Source organism: Sinohyriopsis cumingii, chromosome 4 (assembly GCF_028554795.1).
Source record: "Sinohyriopsis cumingii isolate HCF-2022 chromosome 4, ASM2855479v2, whole genome shotgun sequence".
NCBI classification, from domain to species: domain Eukaryota; kingdom Metazoa; phylum Mollusca; class Bivalvia; order Unionida; family Unionidae; genus Sinohyriopsis; species Sinohyriopsis cumingii.
Window position 1 is genome coordinate 88,475,904 of NC_142964.1, and position 19,187 is coordinate 88,495,090.

Consider the following 19,187-nt stretch of genomic DNA (forward strand, 5'->3'; position numbering starts at 1 on the left):
TATTACGTGACGTGGATTGCACATTTTTCTGCTTGGATTAAACTTTTTGTCCACTTGGATTACACTTTTTCCTCACCAGGGGTTGACATGTATGAAGATCATTCCTTTCTAATAGTCTTGGATTAACTTGTTTCCCCCAAAACAAATGGGTCATCGAGTTGTTTTGGAGGGTCTTCTAAATTTATTTCCATTTGTTGATGTCTGTGATGGACATGCTATTCTTTTCTGTTTGTCATGTATTCTCACATTCCAATCAGTACATCATGCAGACATCTTCACTTTGCTTGTTGGGGCACAGAGTAGCAACTGTTTTTTTCCTTTCTGCCTTAAACTAAGCCCTTAAGCCTTACAAAAGCATTAGACTGTAATCTTGAGGTTCAGGATGACCTTCTCTGCAGTGATGACAGTGTATCTGGATGACAAGCTTCAGAAGCATTGGGAAAGTTCGATAGTCCAAGATATGAACAACTTTCTTACTCTTATGTACAATCTAGGGTGTATAATAAACATAAAGAAGTCGGACATTGTTCCTTCTCAACATTTTATCCATATCATTATGTAATTCCTTGCACATACCAATCTCATACTTCTCCATCCCAAATGCATAAAAAAATGTTTTATCTTGGTAAATGAGTTTCTTCAGCTCCTGCCTCTTCAGTCCCATGGCAGATTTGTTACACTTCGGCCTCCTTAACATATGCCTGTCATTAATGGCCTTGTTATCACAATGGTGACATTTCACAGGGCAACTAGATCAAAATATTGTAGTATCAAACCACATCAAAAAATTCCTTCTCCATTGGCAAGACAGGAAGTGGCTCACACCAGGTATACCCCTAGAAAACCCACAAGTGGAACTAACAATTTGTACAGTTGCCAGTCTGTCTGATTAGGAAGCACACATGCTGCAGGACATAACATTCAGTGGCAAGTAGACAGCTTTTCACATCAACCTCCTGGAAATGAAGCCATCCTCAATACATCCAACAGTGGGATAGAATGCTTGCACAGTCATAATACTATCAGACCGCTCCGGTGGCCTAGTGGTCACAGCATCTGCCTCGGATGCAGGAGGTCGTGGGTTTGATCCCTGGCCGAGTCATACCAAAGACTTACAAAAATGGTACTAACAAACAGCTGCCTCGCTTGGCGCTCAGCATTAAGAGGTTAGTGTTAGGACTGGTTGGCCTGGTGTCAGGATAATATGACTAGGTGGGACATCATGCTATGTGTCAGCAGCATGATGCCCCAGTGCTAGACATCACTGTAAACTGTCACACTGCAGACATCATAGCAATATAACTGAAAAATTGTTAAAGCTATGTTAAAAATCCAAATTATATACACAGTCAGACGATTTGGTAGTGGTCACATACCTTCTCAGATAGAGGGTTGGCGGGGGGGGGGGGGCTAAAATCACCATACCTTTGTGTCATGGTATGGGATTACCTTCTATTGTGTGCCCAGTACCAGATAAATATTCAGGTTCATCACATAAAGTGTAGTGGCAAAGAGTAGCATCAGGTTCTAATGTATAGCAGGCTGAAATGAAGGTGTTGTGGTACTACTATGGGAAAAGGCCTTGGGAAGAAGACTGGATCTTCCCTGTTTGTTACAAGAACTTGAACCAGCTGTAATAGCAGGCTGAAATGAAGGTGTTGTGGTACCACAGTGGGAAAAAGCAGTGAGTTAGTATAATATGCACATTTTTCATACAGTTTATTAAATTTGTGGCATGTAATATATAGACTGTACTTGTTATGCTCAGATTACACTTGTTTGCCACTTAGATTGTGCTTGTACCTTGCAAATAGATATGGAATTCTCACCTTAGACTATGGACTAGAACCAGAAAAATAGGTATGGTTTGGTTTTGTGGGATTTAGTGCCATTTTTGAGTATATGATACATGGTGGCCAGTATATTTGGTGGCAGAAAAACCTGAGATCATGGATAGGGGTAAGATATGAGTGATCTTTAAAGTGGAGCACCTTAGACCACTGGGTCCCCAAGGTAAAGAGTAATGGGTGTTTTACTTAATCAAATTTGGTTTTACTCTTAGAGACCACAGTTTGTTTATGGTAAAGGTATGAACTGGCATATTTTATTTTCGTTGTCAGTGGTCACATAACTGTCTAGTGTCCCAAGCTTTGGGGCAGGGTCAGGTTGGGATTGCTATTTTGTGGAACAAAACAAAAATCAGATCTTGGAAAAGGTATAATAGGTAAGAGTTGACCAGTGTGTTTAAGAGCTTTGACTCTTTCATTTTCAGATAAAAGAAGAGATTGCTGGGTGTCTGGATTTCTTGAAAAATGTGTATGAAGTGTTTGGATTTACCTTTGACCTGAAACTGTCCACCAGGCCAGATAAGTTCCTTGGAGAGATAGAAATGTGGGACAAGGCAGAGAAGGTAGGTTATAATACATGGCTAGAGAACTCAGTTTAAAGCTGGGTTTTTGGAAGCTTGAGCAGACAAAGTCACCAACTTTTGTTGGGTAAACTCGGATATTTGCATGATTGTGTAGGAACCTGAGATCAAACTCCAAGCCACACAAGTACTATACGTGAGTCAGATATCAAATATGCATCACAAAGGTGCATGTTGAGAACCAGAAATAAAATTCTCAAGCCACACAGGTAAAGGAACCAGAGATCAAATCCCCAACTACAAAGGTGCACTTGTAGGAGCCAGAAATCAAATACCCAGCCACATAAGTACATGAACCAGAGACAGGAACCAAAGATGAAATCCACAACCACACAAGTGCAAAATGAGTGCACTGAAGCACCCTCATGGTCATGGAAGTATGTAAGAGTGTACACCATGGGCTGTAAATTGTTTTCAGGGAGGCTAGTAGAATTTCAGATCTGTTAATCGTGAGAACTAACAAGCATTTGATTTCAAATTCAATCCCTCATGAACTGTTCTTTATTGAAAGTTATTGATATCCTTTGTGTTAGCCTTTAGAAAATTGTGTGCTGACAATTTCCCTTCTAGACTGCATTTTCTGAAAACTGTTATGTTGTTAACTAGAATTTTATTCAGCCCAATGGAAACACGAAGCATTAGTACATATTCACACTTAAGATGTTATTTTGGAAATACTGTCAAAAACAGATTTAAGTCCTTTTGTATGGCTTGGTAAAAAGAAGGAATGAAATTGATGTGTTCTTGAAATTGGTTTCTGCCAAAGTCTCTATCTTTTATCAGTTCTTGATCTTTTATCTCAAAATCAAGACTTTTACTAGAGGTCAACAGTGCTATAAGGCCCACATTTACTGTATACCATGTATATTCACTTGTGAGTCCACAGTACTATGAAGGCCCACAGTTACTGTATACCATATATATTCACTTGTGAGTCAACTGTTTTTACAAAAAATATATATTAATGCAGAGATGGGGTTGTCTTATAAGCAAGATATTTTTTAAAAGTCTGACCTTACTCACTTAGCAAAGTAGAGGCAAACTTGCATTGTTTTCACAATTCACAATGTTTTGATCGAGTTTCTAATTAGATACATATGACCTTAATCCTTTAGCATGTAAAAGCAGCACTGCTTTGTTTTCCCCAGTGTACAGTCTGCAGCACTATTGTTATTTTTCTCAGTAGAGTCTGTAACTAGTGTGCCATGAATTTGATACTTGTTCAGTGCCATGTTGAGTTCCTTTGATCTTACTGCATAACTGACAGCAATCCTTTGATGTGATTTTAAAGACTGAATGATCAAAGTGTCTCTTACAGACCCCAAGCTCAACCTCTACATGCATAATGGTCAGTTTATAAATTGTCAGTGTTCTGTCAATTACAGTGTTCTTTGTCAGTTAGATATGCATTGTGGACTGCTAAACTTGTGCACTTTCAACAATATGGTAAAAAGAAAATGAAATGCATACGATGGAGCACATAAGTTGAAGGTTATAGACTTTGCAGAGAAAAACAACAATAGTGCCACAGAACGGTGTGTCAGAGAAACAGGTGCAGGCACAAGAAAATGTTGGTTCTAGTTAATAGTGCCAGACATCTGAAGAAAATTTGAATAATTGCAGGCCTTATGTAAATTGGAAGTTTTGGTTTAAATGAGTGGGTTCTAGAACAGTGTCTTTCAGGCATATTTGATGCAGTCTGTCAAACAGAGAAGTTGTGGCAATATCAAACACTCCAAGCTGTGATCCCTGGCAGCATTATATCGGTACAACAGTCATTTGATTTTACCTAAGCAAGCCGATCAAGGCAAACATATGCAAACAGTGGCACAGGTAGATTGTAGATGGGCCCAAAGAATTTACAAAGGCAGGAAATATAAAGCTTTCAGGAATTGTGTTAGTATCTTTATGGGTGTATAATGCGTGGGAGGAAGTCCCAGATGAGATGGTGGTCAAATCAGTTAAGAAATATGGTATTGCTAATGCAGTGGATGGGATGGAAGATGATGAACACTTCATTGATTCATTCAAGAAAATCAGGCAAGGCATCCAAATCGGATGATGTTTACGATGACCGGATGACAGTGGAGGAATTTTAAACTTGGTAACTCTGACAACAATGAGGAATTCTTGGGCTTTGCACCAGATGATATTTGATATTGTGAATCACAAAAATGTGGACTTGACTTTGTTTGTTATAAATACTTTTGGAATTTATATGTTACATGATATTGTGATTCACATCATTCTCAGTTACCATGTTTATACCGTTTTATGACAAATAATTCAGTGTGTGGATATAATATATCCATGGATTAAAATGTAAAGCATTATGGATTTCATTACTTGAAGATGGACAAAATATAAGTTGTCATTTTATTTGTACATATTCAACTCAGTACAAATGTATTTATTCTACGTTGGTTTTGTCTTTATTTGTCCTATCTGTCTATCCATCTATCCAGTTTGACTTGTTTATTTTTATTCTTGTATTCCATTCAGCACATTTTTTCTGACTTTTTTGTATGAAAATCATATTTGCTACGTGTTATATGTTAACCCATACTTTCAAGTTTGGTGGCTAATTGTCAGTCTTTTTCTCAGTGTGTCAAAATTCGTATGGCTGTTTATACCTTACTTGCAAATTTTCAGAATGATTCATTTTTCTGTTTTATATTCAGCAACTTGCAGAAAGTTTGGATGAGTTTGGTTGGAAGTGGGAGCTGAACCCAGGAGATGGAGCTTTCTATGGGCCAAAGGTAAGATTATAGGGATTATAAACCAACTGCAGTGTTGCCCCCAGACCACTAGCCATTTTGGGTGATATGCAAAGCATTATTGATAGATGATATGAACAACAAGAAATTCCACAGAGGTAAAGCTAAAACCAAACCATGTACAAAACTGGAGGATTTGTATTTTTTGTGAAGTACATTAATTGTCTCACCATTGTTTGCTCAGAAATTTATCTTTCATCTCTTGCAATACTTCATGTGTTGGGGGCCCCGAGTGGTCTAAAGCGCTCGCCGTTCCAGATCACTGCCATCTCACCTGTGTCTGCATGGGTTCGAGTCCAATTCTCGGCTAGCGTGGGTATGTGGGAAAGCCTGCCAGTAGCTTCTCGTGGGTCGGTGGATCTTCCCTATGTTTTCCAGGGTTCTTCCTCCACCAGTTATACTGGCTGCCATGTATAGCCTGTCTTGTGCTGAAAAATGGCGTTAAACCCTAGAACAACAACAACAACTTCATGTGTTGCATTTTAGTGGACAAGTCTTTGAATATCATACGGCATTGTGTACAAATTAAAAAAGAGCATTCTGCACTGAGCCAACAGGTTAAATTACATGTGATGTAGTGGACAACCACTATTACATAATCATATTGCCGCAACTTTCTAATTGGGACAGTCAAACTTAATCTGTCCACTGCAAGCTGCAACATGGTCAATGCACAACAAACTCTATCTCATCCACCATAGAAACAGCTTGAAATGGTTATGGTCCACCATGGGAGCAGGGATTTTCCATAGAACACAATTTGTTTACTGAAAGTGCATTTTTACAAAAATTTTAATTGAAAATAATGTTTAATGTCATTTCATTAGTCTGAACTTCTGCATTAGTCTGAACTTTTAATTGCATGTTGTCCAGTGTGACGACTGCAGTACATATTTTTTTACACCTTAGAGAAAAATGGTCTGACTTGTGGAAAATTGTAACTGTTAAATACTAACCTCCATTTTAAATGGCTTCATGTAATACGAACAACACCTAAACACACAAGTATTTAATTCAGAAAACTCTTTCAAAAGTTTGTTTTGTTTGATTGGTGCAAATATTGAATTGATCTAAAGTAGATTGATTTCTTTATCTGGTATCCGGCTACGACCATTATGCAAAAGGTTTGCAGGACTTTTCTTGAAGATAATGATTCAGAAATGCATACTGTGTCCTTTTTGTGGCAATTCTTGCAAGATTTAAACACACAAATCAGTACTAAACAAAAAACATAAGGTACATTTTTTCATGAAAATGAAAATAGGTGTCAGAGGTAGTCAGCCGTATTGAATGGAAATGTATTCGTCATTTAAACAATGCTGCAAAACAATAGCAAGTTTTAGTTGTAATGTCATTGACTGTCACACCAATAAATCATATTCTAGTCAACTTGGGTTTCTCTTATGATGTTACAATTTTGTGTATCAAGCTATTAACAAAAGTCAGTCAGCTGTTTCCATGGAGGTAGCATTTTGGTGGCATCTAAATAGTTCTATTTCCTAATCTGGTGAATAAATATGTCATGTCTTCATAATGCATGTGAAATGTCTGACAAATTAAGATTACTGACGGTAGTGTATATCATTTATATCTACATTTAAGATTATATTCTAAATGCAAGGGAAAATAAGGATACTCTCTTTACTAGATTATAAGATTACTCCAACTGCAAACTGCACAGACCCAGATCTGCTGTCACATAATTTGCCAGATCTGGTTCTGTGCAGTTGGTTAGGTGTAATCAGTGGAACAAACAGCATAGACCCTGATGTGCAGGTGCATTATATTGTGGCAAATCAGGATCTTTGTTGTTTGCAATTGGACTCAACTTATAAGCTAGTATATATGGTATCCAGACTAGACATGTACAGTACAGCTGATGTGTATTTTCGGAACCCCATGCATCGTGATGGGGGACTTAATCCCTCCACTTTTGTTGTGCAATAACGCTTCATGACAGAGCAATTAAATATTAACAGATCACCAATGGGCCTTGGCTGGTGCGCCGATGGTATCTCCACTGTGTAGCAGCTGATTGGCATTTTTGATTGACATTTGAACAGCCAGTCAGTGAAGAACACCCGTAGAAAGACCAATGCGTCATGAGTGATTAAGAATCAAATACCATTTCACCAATGAGTGATCTTTATTTCGACCATGTATATGGACAGGTGAAATTAATTTGAAGTCTTGTATATTTTGTACATTTAGAAAACTTACACACTGACTTGACGAGAGGCCAGCTTTGTGGAGCTTCTCTTGAACAGTGTAAATTTATTCTGCTGTTTAAGTATGAAAAGTAATCCTCAGAGGTATGGACAGTAAAATTACAGATAGCTGTAGCTTGTGTTTAAAAAAATATTCAAGTTACACTTAAATGCCAACCACATATTTTCAGTCCATAAGCAGTAAAGGAGATTGAATATACATGTACACAACTTCCAGTAGTTCAATTCTGAATGCATGTGTACTGTAAGGGACTGGCCATTTAATTTTATGGGGCTAAATTATTTCTGACTGGTATTTTTTAAATAATCATTCATCACAAAATAAGTTTGTTTCAAGCAAGGCAAGGAATGGCATAGTGTTCTTTTTATACCACAAATCAGGATAAGACAATAGTTTTCAAGACCCACCCTTTAGAAACTTAAATGGTCTTTCCCTAATAAAGACTTGGCTTCAGTGGATGTTCAGCAGAAATCAAGGCAGTGACCATTGTAAGCACTGTTCTAAAATGTTCGTACCAGAAGAAGTCAGTTTCAGTTTGGGAAGGTATGTTTCTATCACACCATTGACTTGGCACATTGTGCATAATACATGTAGCTCAAATTATAACAATGGAAGTTTTACTGATTGAATAGTCTATGGATGATGAACTTCCATGGAAGAACGAAACATCAGGTGTGAATTCCAGTCAGATACCATTTCAAGAATAAAGTGATCTTACATTCTTTAAAAAAAAAAATTAAAAAGTGTCTGGTCTATTCTATACATTTAGGGAAGGTTGATTGACTTATTTTACAATATATTTACACTTTTACTTTATTCAAAGAGATCTAACCAGTTAAATTCCATTTGACCGCTATTATTGTTTAAAAAAACGATGCAAATTTTGAATTTACAAATCACGTAATGACGTCATGAGGCTGATCTATATACTTGTTCAATTTTAACCATACGTGTTCTGTGAGTGACTGGCCATTTAATATATGGGGCTAGATTAATCTTCCTGACTGGGATATATTTTTTTTATTACATTCATCACAAGATAAATTTATTTCAATTAAGAAAAAGAATGGCATGTTTTCTTTGTATAATACAAATCTCAAGTTTAAATCACAGCTCTAAAATTCTGTGATTGGATGTTGGAAGAAATAGTACAAAAAATTACTGAGAACTTTTCAGGGCCATTACCCCCTCCCCTCCCCGCTAACGAAACTACACACAAAAACCTATAGTCGCTTGAAATTTGACTATCGTTTTTTTTCCTTGTGCATGTTTATTGGGTATTATGCACATTTGAGTAAATAGACACATAGACTTGCTTTTTGGTGCCCATTTGAGGAAAGTTGGGGCCTTTTTGAAATTTTGGGGGTAAAAAGAAACATTTAACCTGATCCAGCCTGCTTGTGCATGGGGTAAGTATCGGAATTTTGCAATATTGTTTCACATCAGTCAAATATGAATGCGATTTTGTTGTAAATTGTGTGATGTTTATCGTTTGCTATCGTTCTTTTCATTGCAGAGTGCATTTCAGATGTTATTTAACAAAGCATATTGTGCGAACTGCATCGGAAATGAATGTGCTGTACATTCTAATAACATAGTATTGAGAAATTGTTTTTAAAAATAAGATTCATTGTGCCAAATGTAATCAAAATGGGTCCATTAGCACTTTCTTAAGTTTTTGCAGCAAGTAGAGGATTCCATAATAAGCAGTGGAATGCACTAAACCAGTCTGCGATAAATGTAGAGACCAAACTTCGCATTAGTGCTACTGATATGGCTTTTATTTGCCTAAAGCCATGTTAGAGAAATGTAAACTTGACACCTATCATTTTAATGATTGATTGAGAGAGAGGGAGAAAGAGAGATAAGGAATCAATCCCATGTCTTTCATTGAATCCATTGTAGCTGCAAAGGAGTATACCAAATACAGAAATCAGTTTGCATGTTTTTTGCTTTTTTTTGGTCTCAGTAGCCAAATGCTCCAATAATCAAACGGGGAACTGCATTAAAATAATTAAACATCTTAGATCTATAATATGATTAGGTTATTGATGCATTGTTTCCATGACTGGTCACTTTTTTCTATCTTGATAAAAAGTTTGTTTCTAATTTTTCCTTACAAGAACAATCAAATAATAGGGCACATGTGGATAAAACCATACAGAATGCCTCAAATTTGTTGAACATTTAAGATTTGACAATTTCCTTCATTATTACTCGTTTAACAGTATGCTGAGGTCAGATTAATTAGAAACTATTACCAAATTTCTGCTGTTAATGACGGAACCATAATTTGAGCTGGAAACTACAACACGCCAAGTCAGATGGCTTTGTGTTAGAAAAGCTCCTTTCCCACATTGAAATTGGCATTGTCTTCTGATGCTAGTTTTATAACAATGGTCATTATCTTTATTTCTGTAGAACATCCGCTCAAGCTAATTCTTTATTAGAGAGAGACCATTTAAGTTTCCAAGGTTATTTTATTTGAAACAAATTTATCTTGTGATGAATAAAAGAACTTTTAGATATCCCCCAGTCGGAAAGAACAATAAATTAATTGACCAGTTTCATACAGTTTAAATGCAGTTAGAATTGAACCAGATTTCATAGCTGTCACCAGGTATGTTCAGACTCGTAACTGGGTCATTACCTTCAATGGGTAAACACAGGTTTCCATTTAAGTGTTATTTTGTTTTGTTTTTTAACAGAAGCCAATGTCATTGTGAATTGAAATGTACATACTTCAGAGGATTACTTTTCATATTTAAATAGTAGTATTACTTTGCACTGTTCAAGAGAAGATCAACAAGGTCATGTCAAGTCTTTGTCTAAGTTTAAGATTTCTTGGAATAATGTAAAAGCATGAACTTGTTGCAGAAGGTGTTAGTCAGCTTTCAAGGCATTGTGACTATGTTAATTTTATCTAAAATTTGATTTTGCATCGTATCTATTACATTAAAACTAGGAAATATGTATAATCATCTGATGATGTAGATAAATTGGCATCTCTCTCTCTCTCTCTCCTTCTCTCTCTCTCTCTCTCTCTCTCTCTCTCAAGAGTATGCCTGTAATGATCATACACAGTAAGTCATGCCTATTTTATAGAGGCCACATCCACTCTGTGGTGGTCATTCTCAATGGCTCAGTGAGAAAGCATGGTCTGCAGTGCAGTTCTGCATGAGCCACCTTGGCAACTCTGTCAGGATGCAAAGAGTGATGGTGGATTTTTTTCTTCTAATTCTCTCCACCACCACCGTGTTGCTTGGGGTTCCGAAAATACATGAGCTGTACTGTAACAATATACAGTGTATAAAACCTTTAGAGGTTTAAGACAGGGCAGCACCTAAGGATGGTAGGGTTCACTCAGAAGAGGGCATTGTGTAAGTATAAGAGAGCAGGGTACCAACTTGAATGGTCATGGTGCAGCACTCTCCTAAAACTGGCTTGACACAACACTTGTGTGCTGAATTCCATGTATTGCAGGGACACAAAGGAAGATTTTGATCAGATGGTAAGGCCTAATGATTTATATCCTTTCCTTTCATGTTGCCATAAAGGTTTGAATATTACAAACCATATGTGAACATTAATCTTCTCTACCTGTCCAGGTGTAATGTGCATTCAACAGTCAGCAGCATATACTTGTATCTACTATTGCATAATGCACATGCAGGTCTGTGTCAATGCTGTTAATTCTACTAGATTTTCAGCAATTACCCTGACGATAGTGATCTGCCAGGGCATTATGGTGCTTGACCATTCTTGACCATTGCCCTTCTTTCAGCATGCATCATCTGAAATCATGTCTGGCAACAATTGCTATTATCAACAAATTTGTACCATCGGGTTCCAACAATTTGTACAGTTTGGCTGTTAATAACTACTCAGATAATGCTGTCATTCTCATGCCAAGCCTCACACAATGTTATGCCAGAAACGGTTCAGCCACTATCAGCTGGCCTTTGGATAGAAACTTTCCTACTTATTCAACTGGTGATATTTTCCATGGTGCAAAATTTGTCAACTGCATAATAATTGCAAATCACTTAAATAGGTCAGCTGCCCCCATGCATCAAAGAAATGAAGTTATTAACAGTGATAGTAGTGTAAAGTGAATATTGTTATACACGAGTCATTCATAAAACTGATATGCATGTATCAGCAGTTAAATGAAAATGAAGTTCATTTATGAAGTTCATATCAGAAACGTTGAAATGTTAAGGCATTTTGGGATTTTATTAATATATCTGAAAATTGATAGGTATAAAACAAAACTATCATTATCATAGTAATTTGATCTTGATTTTGATTGCTAGATCACAGCTTGTTGACATCACCAGAAAATCCAGATCATGACGATTCGCATCTCATAATGATACAGAATTTATTATGCTGACAACTCTGTGATCTAGCAATCATGATCGCTTAACTGTTTTATATATATATGATGTATTATTATGTATACTCCACTCTTTTATACTAAGATGACTCCATTCAGTAATATTTTACTGTTTTTCAGATTGACATTACAATAAAGGATGCCTTGAAGAGGTCACACCAGTGTGCCACAATACAGCTGGACTTCCAGCTTCCCATTCGATTCAACCTATTCTACAACAGGTCAGCATTTGTTGAGTATCCAATGACTGAATTTATTAATTTTCATGTGGTACCAGTTTTAGTGTATTTTTTTATTTCCTAAAACCATGGCCTAAAAGACTGAATGAACAACAGTTTGTTTTTAATAATGCTTTTTACACATTTCTGGCCATATCATGCCAAGAAAAGAGGAGCTAAGTGCCTTTCCCAAGGACACAGTCACCTCAATGAACAATAGTCCATCTGTGAAAAGTATAGGACCCTTCCCCAATACACAGTTTAGGTACTGACGATAGTGTCATTCTTTCACACAAGCCAAAATATTCACAGCCATACATTTTTTGAAATTCATCATATTAAATCCATCTTTTTTCATGTATATTACAATTGGTAATATATATTCTATTTGTATTTCTCAGTCCATCATCTCTTGTTAACTTCATTTACTCAGATTGGTTTGTTTTGTTTTGGTGTTTTATAACACTGCAACAAAAGCATACTTAATGCTGAGACAATTCAAGTGAAGTGTCTTGCTCACTGCATGGTGTGTCCTGTTGGCAAGGTTATGGATTCTAAATAGCAACATTTTGATCACAACTGAGCAATTGAGCCAGTGTGACTCTTTTACACTAATTTAGAGATCACAGTCTTAACATTTATGATGTTTATGAATGACTTGTTGATCAAAATGAAGGTTATGTATCCTGATTTAAAAAGTGAAGAAACAAAGTAAGGACATATATAATAGTTTCATTCTAGAGTTCTTTTTTCAGTCAGACCCCATTACCTAATATTGATTGCTAGACCTTGTTTCTGCTTGATAGTTTCTGAAGGACTTGCAGATTAAAACCAGTTTGTAAACAAGGATGCATATTAATAGAACCTGGGTTAAGTTTGATTTTCAGCATTTTCTTGCAGAATTTGACAAGAATTGTGGGTCTGCTTGGCTCAGAACTTGCATATTGAACTATTTAACAGGGACATCTTTTGTTATGGACACATTACTGGTTCAACAAATCAGTGGAGCTTTTCAGTTATAGTGATATAATTAGTCTGTTTTAGATACTTCATGATCTGTTTTGTATCTGAGAGTAACATCCTCTTGCAAATTAGATCTTTTCAACTTTGCCTATTAAAACAGTTTTAACAACTTGCAGTAGTTATGCATAATGGTTTATGTTCAGTGACAGTGGTGGTCTTTGAGGTACACAAATCTGATTTGGAACGCCTTGGATTTTTCTGCAAATATGATAATAACTTGATAGGATTGTCTTATTTGCCAAATTATGTAGGTTATGGCCATTTTCTTCTATTTGATAAAGATTGGTTATTATACCGGATATTAACAAATACTTGTCAATGCCTGCAGCTAGCAAGGCATTCAAAGATAATCATGTAGCAGACACATCATGAAGTTGTAGTTTAGATTTCTAATCTCAGAGTTATAGACCCTGTACAGGATTTTTTTTATGAATCCAATTCAATAGCAGAAATGGGACATTTTGTTTGCTGTCTGTCCATACATTCATAAGTCTGTTGTTCAGTACCCACCCTTACATCCTGAGATGTTGTGTTCTGGGGGAAGGACACTTAGTTTCCATTTCCCCAGCATGTTATATCAAGTAATGTGTTGAAAGTACTGTCAAAAAACCAAGCAACCAACTAACAATCCTGAATCCGAGTTAGCATGATAGCACAAAAACATTATACCATGGAGTCATCATATTTTTTTACACTATATCATTATCAAAGGTTGATACCTGATTGGTTTTGAGACCATTACAGCAATTTTTCAATATTTTTTCATAATTTTAGTTCTTCTGGTTATGGACTAGAAGATGTTATAGAATGACCAGTAGTGAATCTGTCTGTTACCAGAAATTTGTTATCACCACTCCTCCTAAAATACCTCTTGGAGGATTGCCATGAAAATGTGATGTCCTTGAAAATTTTGTTATGACATGAATGGATGCTCATTTCATCATGGGGTTTCCCTTCAGTTATGTTATTCGTTCATATTAACAGTTGGAACATAAGTCTCCACCTCCCAAAACCATCCTTCCCAGAAGACAAAAATTCATCTTTTCTGTCTGCATTATATAAACAAATGGTAATAACTCTTGGTCATTACCTCCCCTTGTCATCACCAGGTGATGCTAGTTTTAAGCTTTTGTTGGTGAACTGGCAACGTTGTTCACTTCGCTTCCCAAAAATCCAGTGATATTTTTCACCTAATATCAGACATTCATGCAGGATTTTTTCTTTTTCTGTTGTAGTAAAGATTATACTACAGGTGGTATCCATTTTTAAAAAGTTATTTTGACCAAGTTTTATGTGAATTTTATTACTTAGGCAGTCTTAGTTTTTATACTTCTCTCGCCACATGCTGTAACACAGAAATGAGTTAAAGGCATGTTGTTACTTTTTTATGCAACAAATGTTATGGCATTTTGTTAATGCAGTCAAGTTAAATATTTTTTTTGCTTTGTTGTATCCATCAATCTTAATGGCAAAATGCACAAAGTGTAAGAAATTCTAGATCAGCTAGGACTGGCACCAGTTTTGTCTGGTCTAATTTTTTTTACCTTATTGGCAACATGCAGTGCATGTCCATATGGTCAGAGGATACATAGTCTTTGGTTTTGGGGGAAATTATGAACAGCAATGGGAAAAAAAGGAAATCAAAGAATGAACAGATGGACATTTTAAGTATTCATCCTAACATAGAGTCACTGGCTATTGGGATCTCACATTCCCCCAATACTGTTATGACACTAAGGTCTTATAATAAGTAAAAAGAAAGAGTGAAAACCAAAATGTTTTGTAAAATTGAAAATATTATTTATTTCCCTAAAATACAAAGTGAAAGAATTAAAAATAACTTACAGTATCGTGAAAGAAATCCTATAGTCCTAAATGTTCTATCAGTTTCAAAAGTATAAAATAATCCGAATGATTTCCAGAGGTATCCTAAAAGATTTCCTTTAGTGTATTGATGTATCAGCAGTACAGAAGAACCACTATGATATAATCCCAAATTTTTTAAAAGCGAATTTTAACCACTGTTAAATATACAAGTAGTCTCTAAATGAATTCTCAGTATTTCGGTAGACAGCTGTTATTCCAAGTTTTCTGAAATACTTTGAGCACTGTAATTCCATTGAATGATTATATTAAATAAATGAATTCCTCTCAAGATAACTGAACAACTTCCAAGACAGTTTGTACTACTAAGAATGCCTAATTCACATAATAATTCTCTTGTATACAGAAATAATGAAAGAGGCATATTCTTTCTAGAAAAATTTCAGCTAGTAAACAAGATCAGTTGTTAACCAGTCAAAAATTAGTTCAGCCTGGCCTTTTCATGAACTGGTGTCTTGGTTGGATCACATGATGTTTACTTTAGCAATTTTACAACTCATCCTTGGAACTGTGTGAATGAATCTATGCACTTAATACATAACTCATCTTAAAGTGCAAACATACAGTGGATAAGAAATTTTGTATTTAAAATATTAAGAACTAAACCCTTAAGAACTATGAACGATAATAAACTTAATAAGGTATACAAATAATACAACACACTATTAATTGCTGCCGTTACAGCTGGTGAATTGGAGGAATTTAAGGGTACAGATTTGTCTTGTCTACAGCTTTCTGTGTTCATTAGGAAAATGGAAGCAATATACTTGAAAATAGTAAACGCCAGCAGTTGTCATTTTTCTTTTTTCTTTTTTTTTTTTGTTGTTAAATATTTACATGTCAATTAAAGAACTGGTTAATCAGTCACAAGATAATAACTACCCGATTCAGAGCACATTAATAATGTGATACCTTGTGTAATGATGCCTACAGTAACAAAAAATGATATTTTTGTTACCCGAACCAAGCCATTAAACAAAATGAAACAAGGATAAATATTCATCCAAAAAATTTTGATACAAAAGAGTTGAACATCACAACTAGTCTAGTGAAATCATCCTGACATTGCACATTAGATATCATGCATGTGATCCCCATGGCAAACCTTACTTTTGGATATAGACACTGTCAACTGGCTGCACAAAATGATGGCCATAACAATAAGACAACAGGACAAATCTTTCATGGCAAGTGACCAGATGATAAAATAATTATAGTTATTGGTAAGTTTGTGGTCACATTAAATATTTCTTCACAAGTAAGCATCAGTATTCTCTGAGATTATTAGGTTCCTGTTTACAACCAAATAAAGTGAACTTGGTAATTACTGGCAAAGACAATGCAACTTTTTTCTTCAAAATGAGATGCAAGGTCCTTTTATATTGTGTTCAAAACCCTAAGATTGTTAAAAAAATGTTGTAAAACATTGCTAATTACATGGCATTAATAATTTATTTGAGTTAAAAAATGTTCGTGTCTGACAACAAACAAGGTCAGAAAACATTCAGAAAATGTACAATATTAAGACTGTTTGGTTTTTCTTTTCAGTGGTGAAGAGGGTGCTGAGAAGAAGCGTCCCGTCATGATACATAGGGCTATTCTGGGATCATTGGAGAGAATGATTGCCATTCTGACAGAAAACTATGGAGGAAAATGGTAAGTAAAAGGTGCACACTTTTATACATGATTTCCAAAGTGCATTTATTTGCCAAAGCAAGGCAGATGAGTTCAAGACCAAGGTATGTCAATCTTTTCTGCATGTTTAGACAACCCATTTGATCACGTTTGTTTCTCAGTTGTTTGCAAAACAGATAAATTGTTTAATAATTATGTCCAGAAAAGGAACTTTCATGAAGAAGAAAAAAAGCCCTTCAGTAGAGGTCAGTGTTTAGTACAGTCAAGGTCACAAAATCAAACATCAAACCATGTCCATGCAAAAATAATGTTTGTAACATTGCTCTTCCTTGAGAAAAATGAAGGCTTTGGATGAAATTTGTGTGGGTCTTCTGAGATCAAAACTAAAAAAGTCAAAGGGATGTATGGTGGCATTGTTAGGATAATGAGCATTAGAGATGAGGATTCTGCAAAACATAGTTTTACCTTTTGAATACATCACATTAATGTTGGGGAAAATCATGCTTCATCCTGAATCCAGCCATTTTAGAAATAAAAAAAATTCCTCATTTTATCTGTTGTGATATAGTCAAAGGGAAGAAATTCTTACTCATGACCTCCCCCTGACTATTGCTTGATTTCACATTTTTTTCTTTTGATAATTATTATATTAATTTTTTAATGCAGCTTGGACTTTATTTATTCTGACCTTGTGCATCATTACAGTATTGTTAATACATGTTGGTTGTTAATCACGGTTACAACATACATATTTCTGCTTGTTTTATAGTGTTAGTCACTACATACGTTATGCTGCTGGTAGAGATCTCGTACTGCTTGTCATGACTTAAGTTGTTTTTCGAGTAAGCAACTGTTTACACATCTGGTTCTTTGGCTTGACATGAATTATTGTGAAACTCGATGGATACATTGGGCCCTGGAACAAGCATTCTGTCATCGTTTTATCCTTGTATTCAGCAAAGAAATTTTACAAAGGTATGTTTATAATAGGAGCTATCTAGAAAACCCAAAATGGCTGACTTCTTACAATGACAGTTTGATTGGCAAATCCTGAGTGATGGTGAGTGGTTTTGAAGTATACGAGATTCTGATAATGCTTAGAAAGTGTTACTGGAAATGCAAGAGAGTGATTTTGAGCCCACAAATGATGCTGAACACAAGTCTGTTGTACATGCTTGGTGGAGCAGAACTGACTGGTTTTTCACAATGTATAAATGGAGAAGAATATCAAGCTTATAGAGCCTTTAGGACTGTTTTTTTTTATTAGGAAATCTTGCATCTAATTATAGATGAAATGAAAATGCACAGCAGAGAATAAATAGGGCACACTTTGTTGACAAGAGCTGCATGAGGAAATTGAAGTCTGTCACAGCTGTGGAATTGTGATCTCAATCCCATACTTAAGTAAAAAAAGAAAAAATTATATGGGATATACTCCTTATATTCTAAGGGAGTGAAACCTGAACAGGTAATGAATATGACAGGTGATTGTCTTTGTAAGCTCAAAATTGAACAATCGATGACAGACTGTTATCTATTATACAGCTGTGATTTTCACAACTTAGATATTAAGTTGTAACAGACATACATATATTTGAGTTGATCCACTTGGTTCTAATATGCTTGTGTGTTAGCACTACAGAGAAGAACTGATCTAAATCCAAAAGTTTTACTTCAGGGTTAATTCAGTGAAAGTGGGATGTCACAAATATGATTGAATGTTTCATGTAATCCAACAAAATTAAATAAATATCCAAGTTCTTGAATTATTTAACTATAATCCAGCAAGGTACTGTTTGTTTAGTATAATTGGTTTTCCAACCTGCATTTTCAATATTTACAGTATAAATAAATCAAATTTCCTCACTGACTCTTACAGCACTGAATATAGAATTAAATGCTGTGTACTCAATTCCTTTATATTTCCACTATGTATACACCAAATAAACAATGCATCTGAATCACTAGAAAAGATTCCAGGTATTTAGATTATTAACAGTCACTTTTTTAACTATTGAGCCAATCAACAACTAGGGCATGTATGACATCTCTACAGTACAGATGTCCTCTTAGGACTATGTGACATTGACATGACCTCCATTCAACTATTTTGTTGGCCTACTTTGTTGACATGAACTTGGGAATAACCTTGATTTATGATTGAAGAAAGTATACACCTATACTCTTCTTATAGTGTAGGCCATTAAAAGAATTGAAAAATTTAAAAAAATGTCGTCAACCAAATGACTCAAATAAAACTATATTATAAAAATAACATATGATATAGGTATCTGTAACATTGGGCAATTTAGTAAAGGGGATACGAAAAAAAAATCTCTTTGCCCAAGCCTCCTAACAATTGCCATTGTCTTGTCACTTGACTGCTCCGAGACAGTCTTCTAGTTGGTGCCATATTCCTCCTTTTCACTCAGCATTGGATTGACCTCTGGGCAATCCAATTTGTTTAAGGGGGCTTCAGATTTCATTTATCCAACCCCCTCCACTCTTATCTTCTCCTTTCATGATAAATGTCCCATCAGATGTGGAAAAAGTCAAAATTATGTGGAAGGAGAGTATCATTATTCAACAAATGG

The 19,187-nt window shown here is 35.5% G+C and overlaps 1 protein-coding gene across 2 annotated transcripts in view; it reads left to right on the plus strand.

Annotated features, from left to right (window-relative positions):
- LOC149801619 (threonine--tRNA ligase 1, cytoplasmic-like) overlaps positions 1-19,187 on the plus strand; it is a 70,046-nt gene that overhangs the window by 41,630 nt on the left and 9,229 nt on the right. For both annotated transcript variants that reach the window (XM_089955887.1, XM_089955886.1), the window contains exons 14-17: positions 2,273-2,410; positions 5,110-5,187; positions 11,954-12,054; positions 16,507-16,614. In XM_089955887.1, coding sequence (XP_089812013.1) covers positions 2,273-2,410; positions 5,110-5,187; positions 11,954-12,054; positions 16,507-16,614 — 425 coding nt within the window. The remainder of the gene's footprint in view (positions 1-2,272; positions 2,411-5,109; positions 5,188-11,953; positions 12,055-16,506; positions 16,615-19,187) is intronic.